Source organism: Lissotriton helveticus, chromosome 11 (assembly GCF_964261635.1).
Source record: "Lissotriton helveticus chromosome 11, aLisHel1.1, whole genome shotgun sequence".
Lineage (NCBI taxonomy): Eukaryota > Metazoa > Chordata > Amphibia > Caudata > Salamandridae > Lissotriton > Lissotriton helveticus.
The window spans coordinates 538,428,798-538,454,269 of NC_136072.1; the positions used below are offsets into that span (position 1 = coordinate 538,428,798).

The 25,472-nt window shown below is 45.0% G+C and overlaps 1 protein-coding gene across 3 annotated transcripts in view; it reads left to right on the plus strand.

Moving 5' to 3' along the window:
• ANK1 (ankyrin 1) overlaps positions 1–25,472 on the plus strand; it is a 1,318,767-nt gene that overhangs the window by 668,930 nt on the left and 624,365 nt on the right. For all 3 annotated transcript variants that reach the window (XM_078666235.1, XM_078666236.1, XM_078666234.1), the window contains 3 exons: positions 74–172; positions 10,959–11,057; positions 12,021–12,218. In XM_078666235.1, the coding sequence (XP_078522361.1) occupies positions 74–172; positions 10,959–11,057; positions 12,021–12,218 (396 nt within the window). The remainder of the gene's footprint in view (positions 1–73; positions 173–10,958; positions 11,058–12,020; positions 12,219–25,472) is intronic.

Below are 25,472 nucleotides of genomic sequence, written 5' to 3' on the forward strand. Positions count from 1 at the left end.
TGGTCTATACATCAGTATATCATTACTTATCTCAGCAAAGTTGTGGACCCTGATTTGCTCTGTTTCTCCTCAGAAAGGATTTACCCCTCTCCATGTTGCTGCAAAGTATGGAAAGTTAAATGTGGCTGAAATCCTGATGGAGCGAGAAGCGCATCCAAATTCTGCGGGCAAGGTGAGTGCGTGCTCAAGGTAAGTGTGAGTACAAGTGAATCTGGCTCAAGGCAAGTTAAGGTTGTTCAAGGACTCTGGGGAAAAACATGCCTGTCGTGCAAACAACATCCGGTGAACAATTGATTTGTTTCTTTGGCTTTTATGGTCCTAATGGTCCCTTCTCTGTGTTTGTAGACTTAAGTGCACTTTCTGGCTGTTTAATCGTGGTACTCTATTGTCCCCACGACACTATCTGTCTGTATAGTGGCTGCAATTTATGTTCTCTGTGGGTTGTTACACTGGCTGGACTCTGGTTCCCATACCCACTTTTGCCAGTACTCTGAACAATATGGCTCCCATGACCCCATTAATATTAAGCACACAAAAAATGCTGTAATTTAATGGATAAACAACCTAGGAACGCTATTAGTCACTATAGTCGTGAAAACTTCATTCACACGTTTTTGGCAAAGGTACCAAGGGCAACATTAAAAAACATAAGGGGGATGCAAATTAAGAGATTATATCTCATTCATCCTATCAGGTAGCAACATGTTTCAGCCCATAAAACGACCTGTAAAGAGTCTTGGGCATTCAGCAGGGCAGATAGGATCACTACTGTGAATAAAATGTGTATGCTCATGCAAAGGTGAGAATAAGTCTTACCTTAGACCCCATAGTCTGTTTTATATCCATGTCTTAGGTTTGATCAGACCACCTGGCCTCTGCAGAGGGGAACACTTTCTGTAGTCACACATTTGTCAAGAATCGTGTCCCTTGTTATACCTAATGTGCTTTCCAGGGGCTGAAGAGACTCTATGGTCTGATATATGTTGGCAGGATGGCTGAGATATAATGTCTCTGTTCTCATCACCCTTCTGATTTTTACTACAACATCGTGTACCTTTGAATAAAGAGAATTAATTTGTGTTTACACAAAGATAATTTGAACTGTACTCTGGATCCCTTATTTATCCAATAATATTTATCTTGAACTCCCTCACACTAAGGTTTCCAACACCCTGATAGTATCACCATATGAGGGTGGGATGAGTCGGCCTATAATGAAACATTCCACAGAAGTGTGGGTGAGGCTTTCTTGTCCATTATAAATAATAGTGTTCCCCTAAGGTCTTTGCTTTTCTGGAAAAGTGGGTTTATCCATTACATTATTATATTCTTTGAGTGGTTTGTGAAATTAAGGAGTACGTGCAATAGTGATAAAACTCTGTTCTTTCTTATTGTGGTATACCCCTTCTGATGTTACTCTGGCCTCCATACTTTCTATTGCCGCTCCAGTCATTGCTCATAGCTCCCATGTGCCTTTTTGCTTTACCATAGCTGGATTATTTGATTTGCCTGGACTCAGCGGTTCCTATGGTTTTCTGATCCAGATTGGGCAGATAAGGAAGTGTTTGGAGTGAAGTGAGCTTCATTGCTTTCCAAGGCATACAGGCTCAATAGGAGTACTCTGTTAACTCTGGAAACTGACACAAACAGTGCCTGCCAATAATATGGATATCTAGTTGTTTGAAACATGGGCATCAACCCAGTGTTTCCTCACACAAATCACTCCACATACTACTTTTAGGAATTAGTCTGGAGAGGACAGGTCAGTAATCGAGAACATATGCATGGTAAAACCGGCATGTAATTGCCCATTCTGACCTTCAAAACTGAGGTAGGATAGAGATCCAAAAAAACGTCCATGATTAAAGACCAATCTTGCTATGATGTTTTCTGTGTCGACGTTTTACACCTGTAAAATCCCAAGCCCTCAGGGCCAGCGTGTTGTAGTATTCTCTCCTACTACAGCTGGGCTGTCCACTGCCACCATAATTGGCAGGTTCCATCCCAAGGCACGGAAACCAGTAGGAGACCAAGAATTGATGTCAAAGATTTCTGAAATCAGAGAAAACACAGCACATAGTACAGAAACATATGGGGGCTATGGCCAGAAGGGAGACCAAAAATATAGTTCTTCAGCTATCTCCAGAAGTGGATGAAGCTGGCCGTGTTGAAGACTGGATGGTAGGGTTTCTAGAGGAATGTCCATTGGATGCTGCAGTTTTAGGTCTCACCTAGGCAGCACTTTCTCTGTCTCTTCGAGACATGCTGTATTCAGGATTTGGGCATGAACCTCTGCCCACTTTCTGCCCATCTTTTTAATTGGCTCCTGTCACTGCCGTTTGTAAATGGTGGCTTTTCATTCGTCAATATGCTTAGTAGTCCCTCCTTAGTACCGCATTTTCTTTTCTTGTAACCTCCCATGAGGAAACCCCCGTTACATGTGTTGTTACCCCCTACCTTTTAATTACAGCCTCCCTGCACTATTTTCTTAAATGAACACGCTCTCCTGCAACCCTTATGTTTTTTTATGTACACAGCTCAGTACGCCTCGATTGGAATAATGGCGGCTGCATCTTTCTTTTGTTATTTGCAGTGCCAAACGCTGCTGGATGCCTTTTTATCTGTCTATTTATTTTTGCTACAATGGCAGCACCTCCGCTTTAGCTTTAAACATCATAAGCTAAAGCGGGGATGACCCACACTTTAGCTCAAGATATTTAAAGCTAAAGCACAGGTGCCGCCACTGTAGCAAAAGTAAATAAATAGAAAAGAAAAACGTGCAGCTGCCATTTTTTTTCTATTTGTTTACAATTGCGGCACCCGCACTTTAGCTTAAAATGTTTAACCCCATCGACGCTGATGACGAGCTCAGCTCGTCATGAACCGCGGGATTTTCAAATCTTCAGCGCACAGCGGGAAAATGCGCCGCACCGATGCGGTTAAAGCTAAAGTGCGAGTGCCACGATTGCTTTGCAATGCAATAGCTCACGCATTACTGAAAGTTTGAGCTATTGGCGGTGCATTATTATTAGCAAAGCCAATAGCTTAAACGTTCGGTAATGCGAGACCTATTGCATTGCAAATGCTTGTTTCTGTCTCCTGCAGGTACATGCTTTGAGGCAAACATTTGAGCCGGCTCTTAGTGCTTAAGCAGCAGGCTGTGTTTGAAAGCAACAGCGGGATTGATTTGTGAGTCACCGTGCAGGCAATCCAGTTTTCAGTTGTATCCTTTGTTGAATAGGGAGCCATCAGGGGTTTAAGTACTGGACTAATGTGATTTAGGTATGTGATCTGGCATGTAATTTATTAACAAAAACCCATTTTCTTTTGCCTTTTTGGAGGCCAACGTGTAGCAGGCTGCACTGCACCATAGACGATAAATCATGTAGCAACAAATGAAAATGTTTGGAAAGCTTAAAAGAAAATATATTTCAAAGAATGAAGCTTCAACATGGTGGTTTGGCGACTTGGATTATTTGGAGGATGAAAGTGATAAGCAGGTTACAGAGAACTGCACGATTACTGCCTTTTGGGACAGGTTTTTGAGGCGCACTAAGGTTAGCGTGCTCACCAGAGATAAGAGAAGCAGTGAGAGATGTCCGTATCCACACTGGCACTATTATTTAGCACCAAGGCATAAGTGTTTTCGATTCATTCTTTCAATGTGTAGAGTTGTGTGGTGTCTCCTGGTAGCACCCTGAGTGTAGAAGTTCTCCTGACTTTCATTTTAAAGGTGACTGGCGTAGGGGATGTATGACCTTAGTTAGGCAAGTATGAATACCAGACATATGCTAAAGCCATCAAGTGAAGTTTGGATTACAATGTATGATGTCACAGCATATACAGCACTATGGGCCTGAGGCCTGTTGGTAAGTGATGCTGGGTGTTGGCTCATAGAGCATAATTGCAAGAAATTATATCACACATGCCAGTCACACAATAAACCTTACCCAAATATTAAATAGTGCAGTGTGGTAGATCATAACTAAGAAATAAATAAAGCAAACCGTGGAGTACAACAAACAATAATAATACAATGCAACCAGGGAAGAGAGTTCAGCTAAAATAATTAATACTGAAGACAAAAACATAGGCACAGAACGAAATATATACACGCCTAGCTCGATGTCCCAGGCACACCGGAGCATGGTCCAGGTTTAGGTGCTGGATAGGGTAATTGTCTCAGTGGGTATGTGGGTTGTAGATGATAAAGCACTGATATTTGGTACCTCCGACAGTCACAGGCAATTGATTTTCTAGGAATAATGGTCCCCTTGGTACTGTTGGTTAGCTAGAGTAACAGAGAATACATTGACATAATCAAACTGTACCTTGACATGATAGCTGACTGGGGATGGGGCATCATTGGGGATGACCCGTCTTTGCTGTGGATGGAATGTAGGTCCATTGGTGTGAACTACTTTGCAATTTCAATGGGGAGAACATGGATTTGCATTTATAAAAACACAAATGTACATAAAGCTGAGCTGAAGATATTGCTACCGGCTGCTATGCAGAACTCAGTGAAGTGACAAGAAAACGTTGCCAAGCTACGCAAAGTTATTCAAGGGTGGAGTGGTTTACCTTGTGCCGCTTGCACTCATTTTCAGTGCAGGGTGTTCCCCCTGCACTGTAAAATCAGCGCAAACGGCATCTTGCACAGTGCAGAAGGGCACTGCTTCTTTCTGCCGCTCACGTGGAAGTTATACTCGTATTAGGAGCTTCCTCGACGTGAACAGAAGGATTCTCAACGCGAGCGGTAGCGACGAAAGATATCTCTTTGGGAAGTGGTCTCACGTTGGAATTTCCGCTCTCGCCAACTTGTCCCTGGCGAGCGCGGGTGAGTAAAAAATATGCGAGCTCCGCAGAGCGATGTTTTTCAGAACTCTGCAAGCTCCGCAGAGTGCGAAAAACTCAGCGAACGGAGTGAAGTTCACCTTCCAGGCTTACTCAGCTCATCACTGTCATCATATACACTTAACTCTGCTTGAGAGTACTGTCATTCCCTTCTGCTGTTGACTGACAAGGAAGACACTCAGCTAGTGAAGGGAATGTGGATCCTTGACAGAGCTGTTGACAATACAAGTCCTGGTTATGTCTCAGATGGTTCCTTTCTTCTATCTGGTAATGTAAAGGACCCATCAGACGCCCCATTCCAAATCAGACATAGTGCTTATATCATAAATCATAGTGGTGTATTCTAAGCTTTAATTTGCTTTGTCTCCCGACACTGGCTGGCCCTGCCATTCTAACCTACTTGTGGGTAGCCAAAAGTGTACTGGAGGCCTGTTTTCCCTTTCATTACACATCCTCAATGCTGAGTCACTATTCAGAATTTTGGTGGTCCATTCTTGCCTGATACGATGATGAGGTGCTTCTAATGCCCTCCATATCTGGGTCACCTTTCCTCCCGCTGCCCTACCTAGGGTCTAGGTTTAATCCTACCCTCCATGCCATGGCCATTGGCAGGTGGGTGGTTCAGACATTTTTCCCAGGGCCCATTGTGATATGCTGCCTTTCTGCAAGGATAGATGTATCTTATTTGCCCAGCAGAGACTGCTCATTAGTAGCTGTATACCATAGGGGAGGCTGCACAGATAGCCACAAGATCGAACCTGAACTCACCCTACGCCCTTTAATCCAGTATCGAGAAGTTATATAATTGATCCTGATGCCCTCAGCCGTGGAGGCTCTAGCACCTTCGGAGTCCTGCTTCCCAGGAAGATTTGGGAGTCAGAGAACTGGCGTCTACGAGCATACAATAAGTAAGGCTGGCTCTGTTTTTGTTTTGTTTTTTATATTAGACAGGCTCCTGAGATCACATACATTGAATTACAAGCACATACAATTAACTGTTCAGGTATACAGTTACACATAATGTTATATTAATGCCAGCACAACATTGTTAGTTCATCCCAGCTCTGACAGGTTGTCACATCATTAGCATTGGTCTAAACAGACAGTCTGCTAGGTCCTGGATCATCTTTATTCACAAGTCTCACCTGCTCCCTCTGACTCGCATAGCGTAGATACCTCGCCTATGTTTCTATATTTCACCCAGGGGGCCCATATTTTCCCCAATTTTTTCTTGCATCCCCTGCTATCATATATAACCTTTTCCGCTTGGTAACACCAGTCATGATCAGTCTGCCAGGACGGCTCTGTTGAAGTGTACCACATTGGTTGGTCACAGCTGTGTTAAAACTGGTGAAGGTGGCAAGAAAATACAACTTCGTTCAGCAGGGTGCAGAGTGAAAGACTGTGGACAAGATAGGGGCTGTTCCAAACAGGTTAACCTCAGATTCTCAAAAATCTTAATGAGGCCCTGTCCCAAAAGACATATTTGAAACACTAAGAAAGAATTTTGAGCTACATGGATGCCTTCACGCATAATAAGACATTCAGCGTTGTCACTTTAGGTATTTTAATTCCCATGTGTGAGGCCTCTTCTTGTGGTCCTGGGATAGTCAGAGGTTACTGTGCAGTACCCCGAGTCTGTAGTTTTGTTTTCCAATGTTGTTCCAGAGCCACCGTAACCGTATACTGGAAAATGGGGAGTAAAGGTGCTCCCTTTAAGCATTTGACTCTCTTAGGATAGGAAGGGCGAGCAGCCAAGGATGCTCAAGGTGGTGGAAGGAGTTAGAAACCAAGATTCAGTGTGACACAGTGAATAAGACTCAAAAACGTCACTGACCAGTTAGCGCAATAGAAAAATGAAAGTACCTTAAGGAACAGGTATGTAAAATAGAACAGTTACTACGAAGATACATGCACATACTATACCTCACGAATATGTGATGCCATGCCGCTGTATTTCTCCCCGCAGGGAATCACAACGTGGTCGTTACAACGACGGCGTTGTGATTCCCCATACCATTACTCCGCAAGTCTGAACAACGACTTGCGGAGGGGGGGGCGCTGGATGTTGGAATAGTATAATTTACTATTCCAACTCCAGTCAGTGCGGACAATAGGGAAGGTGTTGGATTTTAAATCCAACACCTTAACACCCCCCCTCCCCCCATCCCCAAATCGTTGTTCCGACTTGCGGAGTAATGGTATGCGGAATCACAACGCGGTCGTTGTAACGACCGCGTTGTGATTCCCTGCGGGGAGAAAGATTCGCGGTAAACGAATATACTACATTGCTTGCTTCAGGTGTTTGTAAGCATTCGGTTCTCTGCAGTTTTGTAGTGGTCATGATTGGGTGATAAAACGAATAACATTGGAATGCTAGCTTTACTTTGATGTACAGACTTGGGGCCTTATTTATGAAGGCCTTGCGCCGCTGGTGCGTCACTTTTTCCCATGTTAAAAGTGGCGCACCGGCGGCGCAAGGCCTTCATAAATAAGGCCCTTAGTACTTAAGGATGCTCAAAAGAAAAATTGTTTCTATCAAGTAAATGGAAAACGTAGCTATTCCCACGAAGCCTGCCTCCCAAAACAACAAGAGCCAAGTCCAGGAAAGGGCTCAGTCTAACAAGTAAAGGGTCCAACTTGTCCCCTGTCTCTAATGTGTGACAGTGAAGTAGAGTGGGCCAGTTGCCACTGTATGACCTGAAAGGAGCCTTAAATTCAGATGTCTGTCTGCAGACTATCAATTACAGTTAAGATTTTCTGATGGTAGTACACCCACATGGACCAGGACACCCCCAAAAGAGAAGGGTGATACAAGCAGCCACTGGCAGCAGACAGTTTAGTGATACCTTTAACAATAGCTTCATATCAGTGGTATTGTAAGGGCAGAAACTATTGTTCAGATGGTTCCAGAATTAATACTAGGCGTGTGCGAAATTTGCAGAATTTGCCTTTGTATAAATTTGCCAAATTTGGGGAAAATTATGTGAAATTAAGTATAATTACACAAAGTGTGAATATGTCATTTCTCAATAAAAACACAACTGCCGCTCCTGTCTAAATTATTTCCGATATTCCTGTGCTATCATTTTGAAATGGATGGCTTTGTAATTATGCAAAAAAAGATAATAATGTAAGGAATTTCGCATAACAAGCAGAAAGCGAATTTTCTGAAAGTATTGCAAATCAACCTGGTGTAATTTTCATTTCACCAGGCGTAATCAGGATAACCTCCTCGAACCTGTGGAACGAGAGATCCAATGGGCTGTTTGAAGACTGACTGTGTGCCGGTCCCCTACATTTATGGGATGGGTCAGAGACGATGTAGGCTCTTACCCTCTTTCAGTCTATGACATCGATTTAGCAGTTTATCAACACAGATGTTGTTCTTGTGGAGGCTCCTGAGCCGCATCAGCCAATCGAGCTGTCTCTCATGGGTCCTTCGATCATTGGGACATATCTTCCTAGGAATCACGTCGCCGCTCTTCACGGGACAGCCCATCTTATGGGAAGGCAGATACATTTCCCCTGATCTTCCCAGATCAGAACAGCAATGGGATTCCTCAGCGTTCCCATACATAGACCTGTCCGGAGGTATGGTATCAGCCAGCAGAGATTCTCCCCTAGTCCTGGTCCTGGATACTGGCTGTAGGGTCCAGCACATCTCCCCTCTAGTGGTGAAGCCAGGCTGCCATAACAAATCAGTGGATCTTCCTTATTCATACGTTTGCAGGAGCACCCTGTTATTGTTGCTGGCCCGATTTCACAGCCTCAGCGGTGTAGCATGGGTTGCCAGCACCTGGGCAGGGAAAATATTGTGCAAGTTGTGCCTCCAATTTTGTTTCCCTAAGAAGGTTGTGCCTGGGGCAATTGCCCCTTTTGCCCCGTCCTCTCTATACCACTGCACAGCCTTCCCTGCCCAGTGTCTACAACGTGGCCTTCCCTGCCCAGTGTCTGGCTTAGTAGGATGTGTATTTGTCTCCCTCTGGAGATGTACTCTACTTTGCCAATGGTGAGGAACCAGGAAAAGTTTCACCCAAATGGGGGAAATTACTCCTTCAAGAAAAGTACCTGGCTGGAGACCTGTGCCTCCCACCAATCTGTGTTCCCTTACCCTGTAGTTACAGGTTAGGGGAACCCGGAAAGTGTTTGTGCAGACTGGGATGCCCGAGAACAACATCACCAGCAACAACAGGAGCAGCATCCTTTTGTGCGGCTGTCACACGCCAACCACACAAAACCAATCACAAGACATACATCCCTCAAACTTGTCAGACATGTTAAAGGCCAAGGACCCCAGTTATAGAGATTCGATGGACATTTTACTGTGGGGAGACTGTCAGGAGGCAATGTTCCAACAGGGTACCTTTAAAAAAGCGCATGCACCTCACTAATTCCAATGTACCACCTTCGTCAGTCTCCACATAGCCTGGATATAGCTGGTTGTAGCCACTCTCTTTCACACATTTCTGATGCCCCTGACATCAGAGTATAGACCTGGTATGGACCAAAAAACATAAAACTCACTGGAGGAAAAACAGGGCTGTCCAGAAAACGTAATGGCAGGCATGGCATCACAGCTTTGCAATCCCATGCATAGTGCTTTTCTTCCAACACAAAGCAGTGGTCAAAATTTGCACTGCATGTGTATTTCCTGGTGAGATAGGTATTTGTATGTATTTGATGAGTATCGCAAATAGGCATGTTATGGGGAAGCTAAATCAGATGATGCAAAAGAACCTGGAGCATGGTAACAGAAAGCACATTTTGGAAGGTAGCTGAGTGAACTGTTATAAGACCTCTACAATTTACGTTAAAATCCATATAGCATTTAGGATGTCATCAGTACACAAGATGTCCATTGTGGGGGAATGAATGTAATGGAGGAAAGGACTTTTCAAATTCAAAAGCGATAAATTTACAGGCCAGAGGAAAAGGGACCAAATAGTAATGAGACATTGGTGGGTTTGGAGAGTGTGGAAGTGTGGCCTTGAGGAAACAGCTGAGAGAAATTCTCAGAGTTCTCTTCATCCCTTCTGTGTCATAGTAGAAAAGCTCTCTGTGCATCACTGTGGCATGGGTCTTCGCTGCCTATAAGTGCTCACATGTACAGGCACTCAACAACCGATATTTAGGGGCATATTTAGGAACTTGTAATGCAGCGCAGCAATTCACTCGGATGTGCTGTGCTGCGCTTATTACAATAGGAGGAATTCCTGTCCTTTCCCCAGCACTAGCGCACAATGGGCTGGCTAGCGCCACTGCAGGCATTCTTGCACCATGTTGGAAGGGTGCCTGCATCTCATGCAGGATTGTTTTTGTGCAGCAAGGGGCACCTTCCTGCATAAAACAATCCCCTGAGGCCTATTCCTCTTTCTATGTATGCTGCACAATGCAGCACATATAGAAAGAGGAAGTAACGAGGAGAAATAAAGATAGTTCTCATTGTTATGCCTCCCCATGAAAGGCATATCTTTTTGGCACATTCCAAGGTCTAACACTTTTGGTAAATCTGGGAATGCATCAAAAACTATAGGAGTTGTGTGGGTGCACCCACGCAACGCCCGTGGAATGCCTTCCTAAGGCAGAGTAATGCAATGCAGCTATTTGTCCTGTGATGATTTGCTCAATATTTATTAAGCCACTCAGAGCCACGCAAAGGGTCCTTGCATGGCTCCATAAATCTAGTTTTTGAGTTCCATCATGCATGCACCATGTTGCGTGGTGCAAGTGCAATGGCTCATTAATATGGCCTGAAGTAATCATTCAAGCAGGGTGTGGAGATGGAGACATACCTGCCCCCAAGATGTGTGTTCTGTAGTCTCATGGGTTATAACGAACAGTGTTTTCAACACTCAGATTTAAATTCTTCTGCTCCTACTCTGCTCCGTAATGTTGGTTCGTATAGCATATCTGTTTATTCTTTTCCATTCTGTCTGTTAAATCCATTTCTCTGCTTGAAAGCCGCAGAACCTGGCAACTATTCCTCCTGAAAACTGTGCTGTCTCGGGGTGCCTACATGTCTTCATACGAAAGAACTACAAAATATTCATGCTAAAACAAAATGGAGATCACATTATGTTTTTGGGTCCTTTCTCTAGAATGGCCTGACGCCACTGCATGTCGCTGTGCACCACAACAACCTGGACATCGTCAAGCTTCTTCTCTCCAAAGGAGGTTCCCCACACAGCTCTGCTCGGGTAACTCTCAATGGGAATCGGGGTTCAGGTGGGGTTGGGAAAGAGTTGAGGAGGGTTTAGGAGGTGTTGGAAAGGTTATTGCAGAACTCCATCTCGCTGTTAAGCACCTAAAAAGAGTACAACATGTACGGTAATTGCTGTGCTCCATTAGCAGGAATCACATGAAAGGAGGGCGGGTCAGGGGATAGGTTACTTTATAATTGTGAAGCACTGGGGCAGTGGTGGCTGCCATGAATCTGGGGCATTGGGGCAGAGGGTGGTGGGGAGGGGGTAAACAAAATAAAAATAAAACGTACCTTGTCGCTGCGTCTTGTCTCTCCACCCTGTCTCTTCACGTCGTCCCTCCGATGGGCCAGAACAGGAAGCACCCAGGCTCCCCTGACCAATCACAACGTTGCAATGCAGCATTGTGATTGGTTTGAGCGCTGTATCGCTGTAATGGAGCCTAGGTGGAGAACATGCAAATTATGCATGACTGTTTGGCCGGCCCAAGAAGGCCGGCCAAACCGTCATTGCACACTTACGGAGTGCCCACCACTCCTTCCCGCTTCTCTGAGAGCAGAGCAGCCCTGCCCGCCCCGCAAAAAGACAGCAGCAGGAACAAATAAAATGATAATAACAACGAATTATTATCATTTTATGTTTCCTTTATTTACACTGCTGAAACCAGTGGAGCGACGCTCCTCCACCTTAGCAGAGGAGCTGCCACTGCCCTGGGGAGAAGCACACCTAAATAGTCCTTGCAAGCTTCAAGTTGGTAATAAAGCTGGAGGGTCGAGAGTGGAGGAACACCCAGCAGCTTCAGCCTGGTCACTGCCAAGATGAAGGAAATACAGGGGTGTTATGGGAATTCTAGCAAACCAGCTGTCAGCTTTTCCACATTCATCTTTCAAGGTTTCTACATCCCCGTCCCGGGCCCTGTCTGTCTTGCTTTTGATGTGATTTCCCTCCATCTCTCCACAGAACGGTTACACCCCTCTGCACATCGCTGCCAAACAGAATCAGATGGAGGTGGCCAGCAGCCTACTTCAGTATGGGGCATCGGCGAATGTGGAGTCCCTGCAGGGAATTACGCCCTTACACCTCTCAGCGCAAGAAGGTCACACAGACATGGTCTCATTGCTCATTTCCAAGCAGGCCAACGTCAACCTAGGCAACAAGGTAACTCACCATCACCCCATGCAGGCTAGTGAGAGCAGCAACTGCTTTATAGTGGGTTCTTCTACATTCACATCAAAGCCTGGTTGTCTTTAGTTGTCATGACCACTTTAACTGGGGTTATTGTATAGCGATGAGCTTTCAATGGTCTGTGTTGGGTAACCAAACTGCCTTATGCATCAAATTATGCTAGAGACACATTGGGGAGCTTTATATGTATGCAATGTCTAATATGACCGGTTGGAGTGGAATATATTATCTAGACCATATAGTATATATATATATATGTGCTATAGGTAATTTATAAATTAGCGTTGTCATACATACATATATATATAATGCAATAAAACCTATATCTGTGATATTTTTTGTATATTGCAAAATGTATATTTAACATTTATATTTTTGTTAACTGAAATATTTCCTCTTGTATTTAAACAAATATGTAAACATAATTCAGAATATACACAACAATAATACATATGTATGTCGAAGTTCATCATACTTAAAATGAAAGTAAGGCACAGAAACAGATCTGTGAATCAGGCCCTAAGTTAACACTTACCCTGGCCAACCTATGTTTCAATGTGTGAGATTTCAGGGTTGAGGTACTCCAGGTAGCCAATGAGAGCGACGACTGTCCCTGAAATGCATAGATTCTTAAGCGTAGCCATCATGGAAATGTTAGCTATACTCTCATTTTTCCCAAATTATTGGGTGTCCTAGACATCCTTGTTTAAAGGAAGTAACTCCTGGGCAGTTAATATACGTTTCCTTTTTCGAGGTTGCTTATATCAAACAAAGCGCATGAAGTTACGGTTAGGTACTGAATGAAAACACAGCTAGTTATCACCTTTATTTGAAATTTGTAAGGAAGACTTGGCTTTCAGTTCTTGTTGAGCACACCTATGTCAAGCCAAAAGTAATTATGTGCCTCGCTGAAATGCATGTGATCCCCAAACCTTTTTTTTTGTTATAGGGTCAGGCAGGCATTGTCTGTTTCATTATTTATTTTTTATTATTCGTTTTTTAAATTACATATAAAAAACATATGCCACAGTGAAACAGTACACATATAATTAACCAGTACAGTTTTCAGGTATAATGCTAAACATAAAATAGTCAGTCTGTCCATGGCTACCTGACCAAGACAGTTCATGGATAAAGAAAGTGGCAATGTTGTGACACCTCTGCACATCGGCTGGGGGTCAAGTCGTGGGATGTGGTGTGGCTGGTTCCAGTGCAGCAAAGATATGTTCTGTAAGCTTCCCATAGGTCCTCCGGGTGTGCTGTGGGAGGTAACTCCTCCACATATTGCTTCACCATGTCACCAGAATAAGGAACTTCCTGGAGCCATTGATTGAATGGGTGTGCTTTTGTGCATCCATACCATAGCTACTTGTCTCTTAGCTAATACCAATAATAAGGATGGAAGACATCAAAACGCCCTGGGAATAGCAGACGTATCTCTCAGCAGTGCGAGCTGGGGTAAGGTTCTAGTACAAGCTCAAGGATGCCACTCATCACTTGAAATACTTGGTGCCAATATCGTAATATTCTTGCACAACACCAAGATCAATATAAAAAATCAACCTTTTCTAGCTCACAATGTTTTCATGCATTATACTTTGCTCCTCCAAATTTGGCAACCCGTGCAGGTGTGTAATAATATTGATGCACTCATTTGAATTATGTCAAATTGTTATAAAAAGATTGTTATACCTCGGCACTCTACTTAAGTAATGTCAAAGAAGTAAATACTTCTAAGGGAGTTGTCCCCTGTCTTGGCTTGGCTAATGAGTCAAGACCACCTTCAGCTTTAGAGACACAATACTAATATTTAGTCAATTATGAAGAGAACATCATAAGAAATGCTGTGATTCAGAAGTTTTAATAAATCATTCCAAAAATATATCCATGCAATTTTTCATAATTTTGACACATAAAATATTGTGATCATAGAATCCTTCTGTGCTGTAATTCCAGACGAAGGAAGATGAAACAGGCAGCCAACACGTGTTTCGTTACTGACAAGTAACTTTCTCAAGGCTTGAAGGATCTGTAATTGGAAGTTTTCAAAACCAATCCTGGATATGTGTTTAATAAATGGACATGCCTTATGTCAAATTGTGTTTATAGTTGACAGGAGTGTTCTTTACTCTGCACAGCAATATGCCCACATCTGTGGATCTACTACAGTGGCCATAACATAGAAGTACAGAAAAGCCACAGCGACCCCCATGGCCTCCCACAGGGAGTGAGAAGGAACGTAATGTCCGCAGGCTCTGTGAAGTAGGTGGGGAAGTCAGCTGTAACAGCCGAGCTAAGTCTATGATAGACAAGTAACATCAGGGGAGATACCCTATTTAAAAAAATAACCAATGACAGAAATCTACTATTTTCAAATATGTCTCCCAGGACAGTCAGAACAACTTTCCGTAACTAGGAATTTATAGATCGCTAACACGTGTGGAGGATTATTTGCAAGGGTATAGGAGGGGAGTGGGACTCTCTAGTCCGCACTCCCTTGCCAGCAGACACCGAGCCCGACATTTAGATTCGATTACATAGACGTCCTCTCACGTGTATGTAGTTGGACGGACAATTTAGCACATATATATTGAGATCTAACAAAGATCTGTTCAGCTTGGACAGCTTGAGTGAAGTGAGAATAGAACGAGACTGACGATTGAGTTTCAGGACTAAGTCTCTGTCTCTGTAATTAAGGATGTGAGTTATTATAGGTCTGGGACTTTGGCCGGGTTTATGAACAGGATGTAAGTACAGATAAGAAAACAAGTTACTTACCTGTAACTTTGGTTCCCCAGTATTGGTAACTTTCATAGATTCCCATGCTTTGTATCATTCCCCGTCATCGGAATGGGAGCCTCGGTAAATAAAAAACATATCATAACCATAGGTACAAAAGAGAAAATCAGGCCTAGGCCTCATCTCATTTTGTAGCATATCAACCTCTTTGTATAAAAGAGCCCAAACTTTCTGCAACAACCAATCAGAACAGCCTCACCCCATAGAACCTTCCTGAGAGAGCCTCAGAGCCTCAGATTTTCGTAGCCGTTGTGCAAACAGCCACTATCCTTGTAAAAAGGCTGAGCTTTCCCAGGGGAGGAGGGTGGGCGCATGGGAATCTATGAAAGTTACCAATACTGGGGAACCAAAGTTACAGGTAAGTAACTTGTTTTCTTACCCCAGTATTGGAACTTTCATAGATTCCCATGCTTTGTATCAGAGTAGCTAGCAGTAAGCCATAAAAGCACATTTTGTTACATGAATCTCATGACATGACAATAGAGCTATGCTCCTAGGAAACAAATCATAAAATGTTACCATAAAAAGAACATAATAGCTGATACAAAATTTGATATACAGGAAGGAGGGATTGTAGGGAAAGCTCACCTCTTATTGAAAAAGATTCCTGAGGACTGCTTGACTAACAGCAGCGTCATCCTTTACTGTAGCCCCTAGGCAGTAGTGTCTTGTAAAGGTATGTGTACTGCTCCACGTTGCTGCCCTGCAGATGTCCTTTATAGGGACTCCAGAAAATAGAGCCACCGAAGATGCCACTGATCTTGTTGAATGGGCTCGGACTTTCTTTTCAAGTGGTTTGCCTGCTCCTTGATGGCAGAACTGAATAGCACTGGAGATCCAGCGGGAAATGCTGCCTTTGGTTAGCGGAAATCCCTTCCGCGGGGCGCTGTAAGCCACAAACAGTTGTGAGGATTTCCTAAAAGATTTTGTGCGCTCTAAATAGAACTTTAAACACCGTTGAACGTCCAAAGAATTCAAGGATCTCTCTGCTGGAGAAGTAGGTCGCGGAAAGAATGACTTTAAAATTAATGGTTCATTCAGATAGAATTCAGACGTCACCTTTGGGATGAACCTTGGATTTTTTCGAAGGATCATGACATCCCGCTTGAACTGAAGGAAAGGTTCCACTATAGACAGCGCCTGAAGCTCACTAACCCTCCTAGCAGATGTCAATGCCAACAGAAAAGCTAGTTTCCAAGATAGGAATTTAAGGTCCGTTTTGTGGATGGGTTCAAACGGAGCTTTCATTAGCTGAGCTAACACCAAATTAAGCTGCAAAATGGGCGGCGGAGGACGTACTGGAGGATACATCAGAAACAGACCTTTTAAGAACTGCTTGACAATCCTAGCGGACCAAAGAGAAGGACTTGAAGATGTCCGCCTGAATCTTCAGATGATTGGATCAATGGGGTAAACCCAATTTAGTCACAGGACCTGGGTAGCAGTTTGTATGTAGAAAATGGTCCTGGATATACCTCACGACGCAATTGATGTAAAACTTGTAATTAATATGAGCAAGTTCACATTAGACAAATTCAATTTGTACCTAAGGAGATGTATAACTTACAAACAGCAATATTAATTGCAATGAGCCCAACACATATACTTCAAAAACATAAATGCTTTATATCACAAATTTATTTACATGATATTAACATAAACGATCCAAAAAAACTGTAATTTACAGTAGACAGGTGATAGATACAAAAAGGGGTGCTCAAGTGAATTGAAAGGAAAAACGGTTGAGAGGACAGAATTGAAATGAGTCAGTGCAACTAGAAAAACTAATTTTTCAGTTTGAACACAGAAGGCCTACCCACACATTATTATATACATCAATTAAAACAATACAGGGATGGTGGGAGTGGAGAAATGGGTGTAGGCCTTAGGTAGGGGGGATAGTCGTCGACGTTTCGACCCTAGCGCAATACGGGCGATTTCAAGGCCTCTGCTGCGGGTCTTCCTCAGGACAGGGATGGGGGTGGACAAGGACTGGATCAGATAACCTACAATTAATTATTCAAATTAGTATCGTTATTCAATTACAAACGTAACAGTAAATTAGCATGGATGGTGTTGGGTTACATTACCAGGAGTAGAGCACGGGCGTCAAGCCAGAAGGCTAATGACGGACCACCTATGGAAAAGGGGGACAAAGAACAGACTCAGTGCCCATCTCCAAAAAGCACTGAAATCTAATGTCCAAACTACTCAAAGGTGATTACTTCATTCAGAAAAATGGACTCACCAATTATCGATGTATCACCCATTTCTCCACGCCCACCATCCCTGTATTGTTTTAATTGATGTATATAATAATGTGTGGATAGGCCTTCTGTGTTCAAACTGAAAAATTTGTTTTTCTAGTTGCACTGACTCATTTCAATTCTGTCCTCTCAACCGTTTTTCCTTTCAATTCACTTGAGCTCACCTGTCTACTGTAAATTACAGGTTTTTTTTGGATCGTTTATTTTAATATCATGTAAATAAATATGTGATATAAAGCATTTATGTTTTTGAAGTATATGTGTTGGGTTCATTGCAATTAATATTGCTGTTTGTAAGTTATACATCTCCTTAGGTACAAATTGACTGACTCTTCAGATGGCCGCCAGATGTACTTTCACAGAAGAATGAGCCAATCCAGATTTAGCCAGCAACAGGAAGTATGGTAACACCTGATGTGGAGCTGAAGTATAAGGGTGAAGATGTTGTGTCCGACACCATATGCAGAATCTTTTTCATTTTGCTTTATACGTCTTGTTCGTACTTGGAGCTCGAGCCTGAGACAAGACGCCCCTACACTCCTTGGGGAGGTTCAGTTCTCGGAACTCCCTGTATTCAGGAGCCACACTGCCAAGTGAAGCGAGCTCGGGTCCGGATGGAGTACTTGACCCTGAGACCTCGACAACAGGGAAGGAATCTGCCGCAGGCAAATGGGATGATCCTGAGAGAGCAATAGGAGCTCTGTGTACCAAAACTGCCGGGGCCACGCTGGTGCAATCAAGATCATTCTGAAGGGTTCCGCCTTGATCTTCCTGATTAACCTCAGGATTAAAGGTATCGGAGGAAAAGCGTAAAAGAATGCGCCGTACCAGGAAATCGAAAGCGCGTTCCCCAAGGACCCCGAATGGTGATCCCTGCTTGCATAGAACCGGCATTTGGTGTTCTCCGGAGTCGCAAACAGGTCTATGCTGGGGGTCCCCCAGATTGAAAACACCTCCTCCAGAATGGTTTGGTCTAATTCCCATTCGTGGTTGATCGATTTCTGACAACTTAGCGCATCCGCTCTTACATTGAGCGAACCTGCAAGGTGTTTTGCAGTCAGAGCAAACTTGTGAAGAATCGCCCAATCCCAAATTAGTTGAGCTTCTTTGGATAGAGTCTGAAATCTTGTCCCCCCCTGCTTGTTGATATAGTGCATGGCCGTCGTGTTGTCCGTCTGGACCAGCACTGAATGATTCCGAATTCGTGGCAGAAAAGCCTGCAAGGCTAATCGGATGGCCTTGAGCTCCAACAGGTTGATGTGCCACTGGCGCTGACCTGGATCCCAATGCCCACTGACTTGGAGGTCCTGGAGCACCGCTCCTCAGCCTTCCAATGAGGCGTCCGTGGTGAGAACCATGGGGGTCGGAGGAAGCAGGAAAGTCAAACCCTCCGCGATGTTGCTTCTCACTAACCACCATTTGCATGCCTCTTGTATCTCTGGCGTCACAGTAATCTTGTCGTCGAAAGAGCCCTCTGCTTGGTACCATTGTTTGTCGAGTTGTTCTTGCAGAGGCCGCATCTGCAGCCTGCAATGTGGAATTAATGGTATGCAGGATGAAATCGATCCGAGCAAGGACTTGTAGAGACGAACTGTTATGGATTTCTTTTGTAGCAAGTGGCGAGCCGAACACATAAATTTGTTTTGACATTCTTCTGTTGGATACGCCTTGCAGAGTGTCGTGTCCAAAATTGCCCCTAGAAACCTTGTGGACCTTGACGGTTGAAGAACTGACTTGTTCTTGTTGAGCTGAAGGCCCAAGTGATCGAACAATTGAATGCATGTTGCAATGGCTTTGGAAGTTTCCTGGAAAGATGGAGCTTTGACTAGCCAGTCGTCCAGGTAGGGAAAAACCTCCAGAGATTGCTTCATGAGGATAGCTGCTACTGGAGCCAATACCTTGGTTAATATCCTCGGAGCAGACCGGAGACCAAAAGGAAGTACTTTGAATTGGAAATGGCTCTGGCCTACTGTGAATCGCAAGTATTGCCTGTGAGCTGGGTGGATCGGCACGTGGAAATAAGCATCCTCTAAATCCAGAGTCGCCATATATTCCCCTGGATCTAGCAGGCGAAGAATATCCTGGAGAGTGACCATCCTGAAAGATAGTTTGATGAGATAAGTGTTGAGCTCTCATAGATCTAATATGGGGCACCATGTTTCGGTCGTCTTGCGAACCAGGAAGAACCTGGAATAAAACTCTCTCCCTCTCTGGTGGGCTTCGAGACGCAGCAATTTCAGATGTTTCGTTTGACTGGCGCCTGGAGCTCTGGTTGGAGGTAGATTTTGAAACTCCAACGTATGGCCACACTGAACAATATTCAAGACCCACTGGTCCAATGTTATAATTCTCCAGCTGTCTAGACAATGTGAAATCCTGCCCCCTACTGTTGTCATCGGTGGGGCAGGAACAGTAGTAAGAGCCGCGAGGCCGCTATTTCCTCTTGGAATTGTCTCTTCCTTGACGAGTGTGACATCCTCTCTGCGGTTGACGAGAGAAAGACGCCGACTGGCCCTGGCGTTGATTTGAATACTGTTGTTGGTATGATTGGGAGGATTGCGATGAATATGTCTGCTGGTTGCCACCTCTATAAGAGGAGAAACTTCTGCCCCTCGCACCTCTAAAGGGCACCTTACGATAATTTAACGATCCTAAGGATTTTGCCATGTCCGTATCCTTCTTAATGCTTTGAAGGGCGTCATCCACATGCTTTCCGAAAAGCATTTCCCCATCGAATGGCAAGTCCAAGATCTTGTTCTGGACTTCCTGGCGAAACCAGGTCGCCCACAACCAGCCCTGACGTCGTAGCACAGCTGATCCAGCCAGAGCACGAAAAGCCGTAGACGCTATGTCCATAGCACAATCTATCACTTCTGACGAGGATCTTTCTCCTTCCATCAACACCTTCCTGGCTTCCTCCTTTGTTGATTCCGGAAGCTGTTCCACAAACGGTGATAGATCGCACCACATCTGGCGATCATACCTGCCCAGGATGGCCAGAGCATTGGCAGCACAAACCAGGATGCTGGCCATAGAGGAGAATCTCTTCCCTACGTTGTCCAAGCGCCTTCCTTCCTTGTCCGGAGGCGTAGTAAGAGGCGTAGAAGGATTTTTCGATTTGCTTTGTGCTGCTTGAGATATGACAGAATCCGGTTTAGGTTGTCCCAGAAGACATGCTGGACTGCCTTCCGGCGCCTTATATTTCTTCTCCAGCCGGGGAAGAATAGGAATGACTGTCGCTGGATTTTGCATTATTTTTACCCCCTCGGACCATACATGTTCTATTATAGGTATAGAACGGACTGACCTCTTGTAGGGTTCTTTAAAGTCATAGAGGAAGCAGTCTGTCTGCACCGTCGTGATCGGCAGACCAAATCTTTTAGATGCCCTCTCCATGAGGTTATGGAAACCCCCAATGTCAGCAGGTGGAGAGGTAGTTGAATCCTGTCCTACCACATCCGGATCTTGAGGACCACTATCATCATAATCCATATCTGGATCATGCGTAGGTTCTTCCTGAACATCTTCATCAGAAGAAACATTATCCACAACGTATTCCACCATCCGTGGGGTCACCGTTGTCACAATGATTGCAGGGGCAAGAGGTCTAACAGGAGAAGGAGGCTGCTCCTGCTGTATTGTAGGTTGAGAAGAAAACCTATTTCTATAATCTTACAACATTAACTGCAAATCCGATACTAGAGAGGATGGCATGGCCACCATGTCCTGTCCGAAGGTTTGAAGAGGTCTACCTTGCTGGACATATTGGTGTTCGTAATATTCTTCAGTGTCTGTATCCTGACACTTCACATTTAAGTCAGAGGGACTGTAGGCATCCCCATAAGGATTATCCTCCTCCTCGTCATCAGACTCCTCGTCCAACAGCATAGTAGGAGGCAAAGGTGCTACTCGCCTAGGAGAAGTCATCTCCGGCGTTATTTGCTACTTTTTCATGGAAATGTGGATTTTTTGAATCGTCGACGACGGAATCGTCGGTGTAATCGTCGTCGATGGAATCGTCGACGGAACCGTTGACGGGGGGATTGATCTTGTTGACGGAGTTTTCATCGTCGACGGCGGATTGATTGTCGACGGCATCGTCGACGAACTCGCCATCAACATTGCAGCAGACGCCGTCGATGTCGTCGTAGTCCTCGTCGACGAAGCAGCCGTCGACACCACTCTCGTCGTCATCATTGTCCACGTCGAGATGACAGCCATCGTCGACAAGCAGGAAGGCACCTTAAACGTCGGCGAAGTCATCATCGTCCACGCAGCCACCGTCGACGGTTCCGTCGACGGAGCCACCTGAGAAGACAGGCTTTTCTGAGAAGAAGTCGTCGACGTACCTGCTGATTTCGACGTCGACGGACGCTGCTTTTTGTCAGGCTTTCCATCCTGAGAGACAACAGCCAGTGTCTTGCTCCCCTTCGCCTTTTGGGATGGTTGAGAAGGAACAGAAGTATCCTTTTTCACCTTCTTGGCTGTGTCCACCTCAGCAGCCTGTCCCAGCCTCTCCTTTTCACCTCGGCGAGGAGATTTAATGGGACTAGCCCTCTCAGACCTATCAGAGATCTTATGATGGGCTTGGACAGGGGCCCCAGAAGAAGTAGAGGGAGGAGACCTACCCCTCTTTCTGGAGTTTCTGGAGGATGTAGCCGATCAAGAGTCCTCCTCATCCGAAGACAGCACTTCCTTCCGTGACTTCATTTTCTGTAGCCAAGTCAACAATCGACCCTCCCTGTCTCTCAATGTTTTGTAGAAAAAATTCTACAGATCTTGCAATCAGTGGCCTTGTGGTCTGGATACAGGCAATAGATACAGTCATCATACATGTCCTCCACAAAAAGTCTCTTTTTGGCACAGGTAGCACAGGCCCTGAACAAAGCCTTCTTCTCCTTGATTAGACATTGTAGTTTGAAGAATAAAATTGTAGAAGAATCAAGTAGTAAAGAAAGAAACTGAGCAGAGCTCAGTGGAGACTCCCTAGCACAACATGCAGTAGAAAAATCTGAGGCTCTGGGGCTCTCTCAGGAAGGTTCTATGGGGTGAGGCTGTTCTGATTGGTTGTTGCAGATAGTTTGGGCTCTTTTACACAAAGAGGTTGATATGCTACAAAATGAGATGAGGCCTAGGTCTGATTTTCTCTTTTGTACCTATGGTTTATGATATGTTTTTTTATTTACCGAGGCTCCCATTCCGACTACGGGGAATGATACAAAGCATGGGAATCTATGAAAGTTCCAATACTGGGGTAAGCTCTCTCAACTAAAAAAATGTTTGAAAACTTGTACCAACCAAATAACAAAGCTAATCGCTCTTCCACAAAAAACTCCATATTTCCAGCTGTTGCTCATTCACATGTGCCCATGATGCAGATATTGTTGCACCCGGGCTGGCCCTCTAGGTCTTCATTCCACAGCGGAAGGGTCTTCAATTCATGCTCCTGCATTGATAGGATCCCATCAGCTTGATGTTGCGTGCCCTCAATGTCAGAGATTCGAGCCTCAGCCAGAGTGAGCCTGGCATCTTGGCAGTTGACCCGCTCTTGAAACCTGTCTAGGCATGCTACGAGAGAGTCTATCTTGGTGTAAGGAGCTTGCAGGCTAGCTTTCATGTCCTGTAATGCACTCAATAGCGTAACATTAGATGAGTCTTGGGGGGCTGAGACGTCACCAGTCATTCCTCGCTTTTAGGCTTTCTAGGAGAGGATCGCAGAATGCACCACAAGTCCCATAATGCCTTACTAAGAGGAGGAGTGGTGTGTTGTCCCATACTGCCCTGAAACAGGTCACATGACCTTGGAAGGAGGAACTTAATCACCCAGAGCAGTGATGGCGGCGCTTGGCTTTCCTTCCTGTTCCTGCTCGCTGTTTGGAGTCCTGACTGGTCAAGCTCTCCTCTTGGATTTGCTGCCTACCCCCTTCTGATTCCAAATTCGCTCTCCCCACGGATTCCCAAGACTTCTCTCTCCCCTCCCTTTGTGTACGGAGACTCCAGTGAACTTTCTTAGTGCATTTGCAAGAGTGCTTTGTGGTTGCGTGCAGAAACGCCCCTTGATTCTGCCACGGGTTTTCCGCTATTGGGATCCTCTCCGCTTGACTATTCCGAGTCGGGTGTTTAACTCTGCCCGGTTACGTTGTTTTGCAATCACCCGCCTGTGACTTCACTTCGTGTCCCCGTTACGACAACAGGTAGACACGATCCTGTTTGTTTTGTTTTTTTGTTGTTGATATTCGGACAACTTTATTGACTCCTGGGAGACTTCTTCCCAAACCGCATTTGAGAGACGCTATTCCCTCTCTGCTAGCGGTCATTTGCGATATTTATGCAGTGTGATTTAGACGCTAATCTTTTTCTGTTCATTGTCTGACGCTGGGTCAGAGGAATATTGAATCCCTGGAAACAACTACTTTACTTACTGACTTTTCCAGCCTTTGTGGTCACGGATTGGCCTTATTGGTTTGGTTTATTTTCACCGGATCAAGTGTGAAGATATTTCCTTTTCTTTTGGGAAGTACTGGAACATATGTTTTTGTTTTTTGAAACCAAGTTGCCTATATTGTGTCACCGCTACTGAAGTCCTGATTCTTGTATGTTACGGGTAAGTGTGGGACATCACACACACACATTGTCAGTTGTAAGGGGTTTAGAAAAGGGGTACATGATAGAGTAACCTTGTGCTGTTTTCTCTTTATGTTTCCACTGCAGCTATAGCCGCCCCTTCCTGTTGAACATTCCTCCAGCGGATAGACCTCTGACTTGGTCTCTTCTTTTTCTGGGGTTACCTATTCACCCTGCTTAGTTCCTAGAACACAGTGGTGGCGGTACTCCTGAGGTATTGGACTTCTGTCTGGATATATCCTGGACCCGTCACTCGCTGTGGATGGTCTTTGATTGTTTATTGTCCCCCTTACCCATTGTGGGAGTTGGGCCACTCAGCACTGGGTGTCACACCCCAGATCAACCACTTTGAGGGGCTGCGGGTAATGGTATCACTTTCCAGTCACACTTTCACTGTGTAAGACATCCAGACCCACCCACACCAGGGCAACTGCAAGCTGGGCCCTCCAAGGCAGCAGCAATCTGGGTGCAGAAAGTCAATGCAGACAAACTGTTTTCTGAGGACGAACAGCACCAGATCACACTATGGGGCAAGCTCACCAGGCGGGGGCGGGGGAGGGTTACAGTATTCAGGGAGTTCTAGTGAGCTGCATGTTTAAGGTGTCCTCTAGCACTAGTTAGAACTGCAGGCCATGAGGTCAAGGAAGCCATAGGGGAAGACCACGCTCACAGCGCCCTCCAGGCAGGAGCCGGCCTCCCAACAACAGGGCAGGCCTGGCTCGCACCACGCTTTCCGGTCTCCGCAAGGGGGCCCCTAGTATCAATAAGACCCAGTAAGAGGCTGCCAGGCAAGCACAGCACCAAAGTCTGTGGGCTACACCTGGAAGGCACGTAGGCCACACTGGTACAGGAGACGTCTGGCCACCTGACAGCAGTCACCAGCCTCTGCAGTCCCCGGGGCCACCTCCCTACCAGTCTGCAGCCCTCGCATGCACCAGCGGCAAACAAAGACTATGCTGCTGCCCTACCGCACATTCATCCAGCGCAAGTATGCAGCAGGCCCCAGCTGGGACACAGCAGTGTCAGGATCAGTGTAGCTGTCATCCAGGATTGGAAGTAGGCTGTCTTCCCATCCGGCATGATCCATGGGCCCGCTTACCCCGACAGGGCTGACTCCCAGTGGCAACGATATCCTCCGATTGTATACTAGCAGATTAATGCATTCTCTACAGTGTTTCTGCAAAGGAGCCGCGTTTTAGAGCTTAGGTCAACAGATCCCTTAATCTATGTGGCTATCTTGTTCGCTGGCTCTCTGGTGCACCCCCTACTGTCTGTTTTTGAAGAAGAAGATACATCCAGGTTCTCCAGTATTAGGGTGTCTTTCATAGATTCACATGCTTGAATATTCCCCGTCGTTGGAGTGGGAGTCCCACGGTAAATAAAATAGCAATAACATACTCATATTATGTATATGTAAAAACATAACACATGAAATGCACATTAGAAAAAGGCAGAAAATGCCTACATAGGAATACATGAAGAGAGAAAAAACATTTGTAGTCTATTCCTGTCATTTTGTTGGTCCAAACTGTAGCCA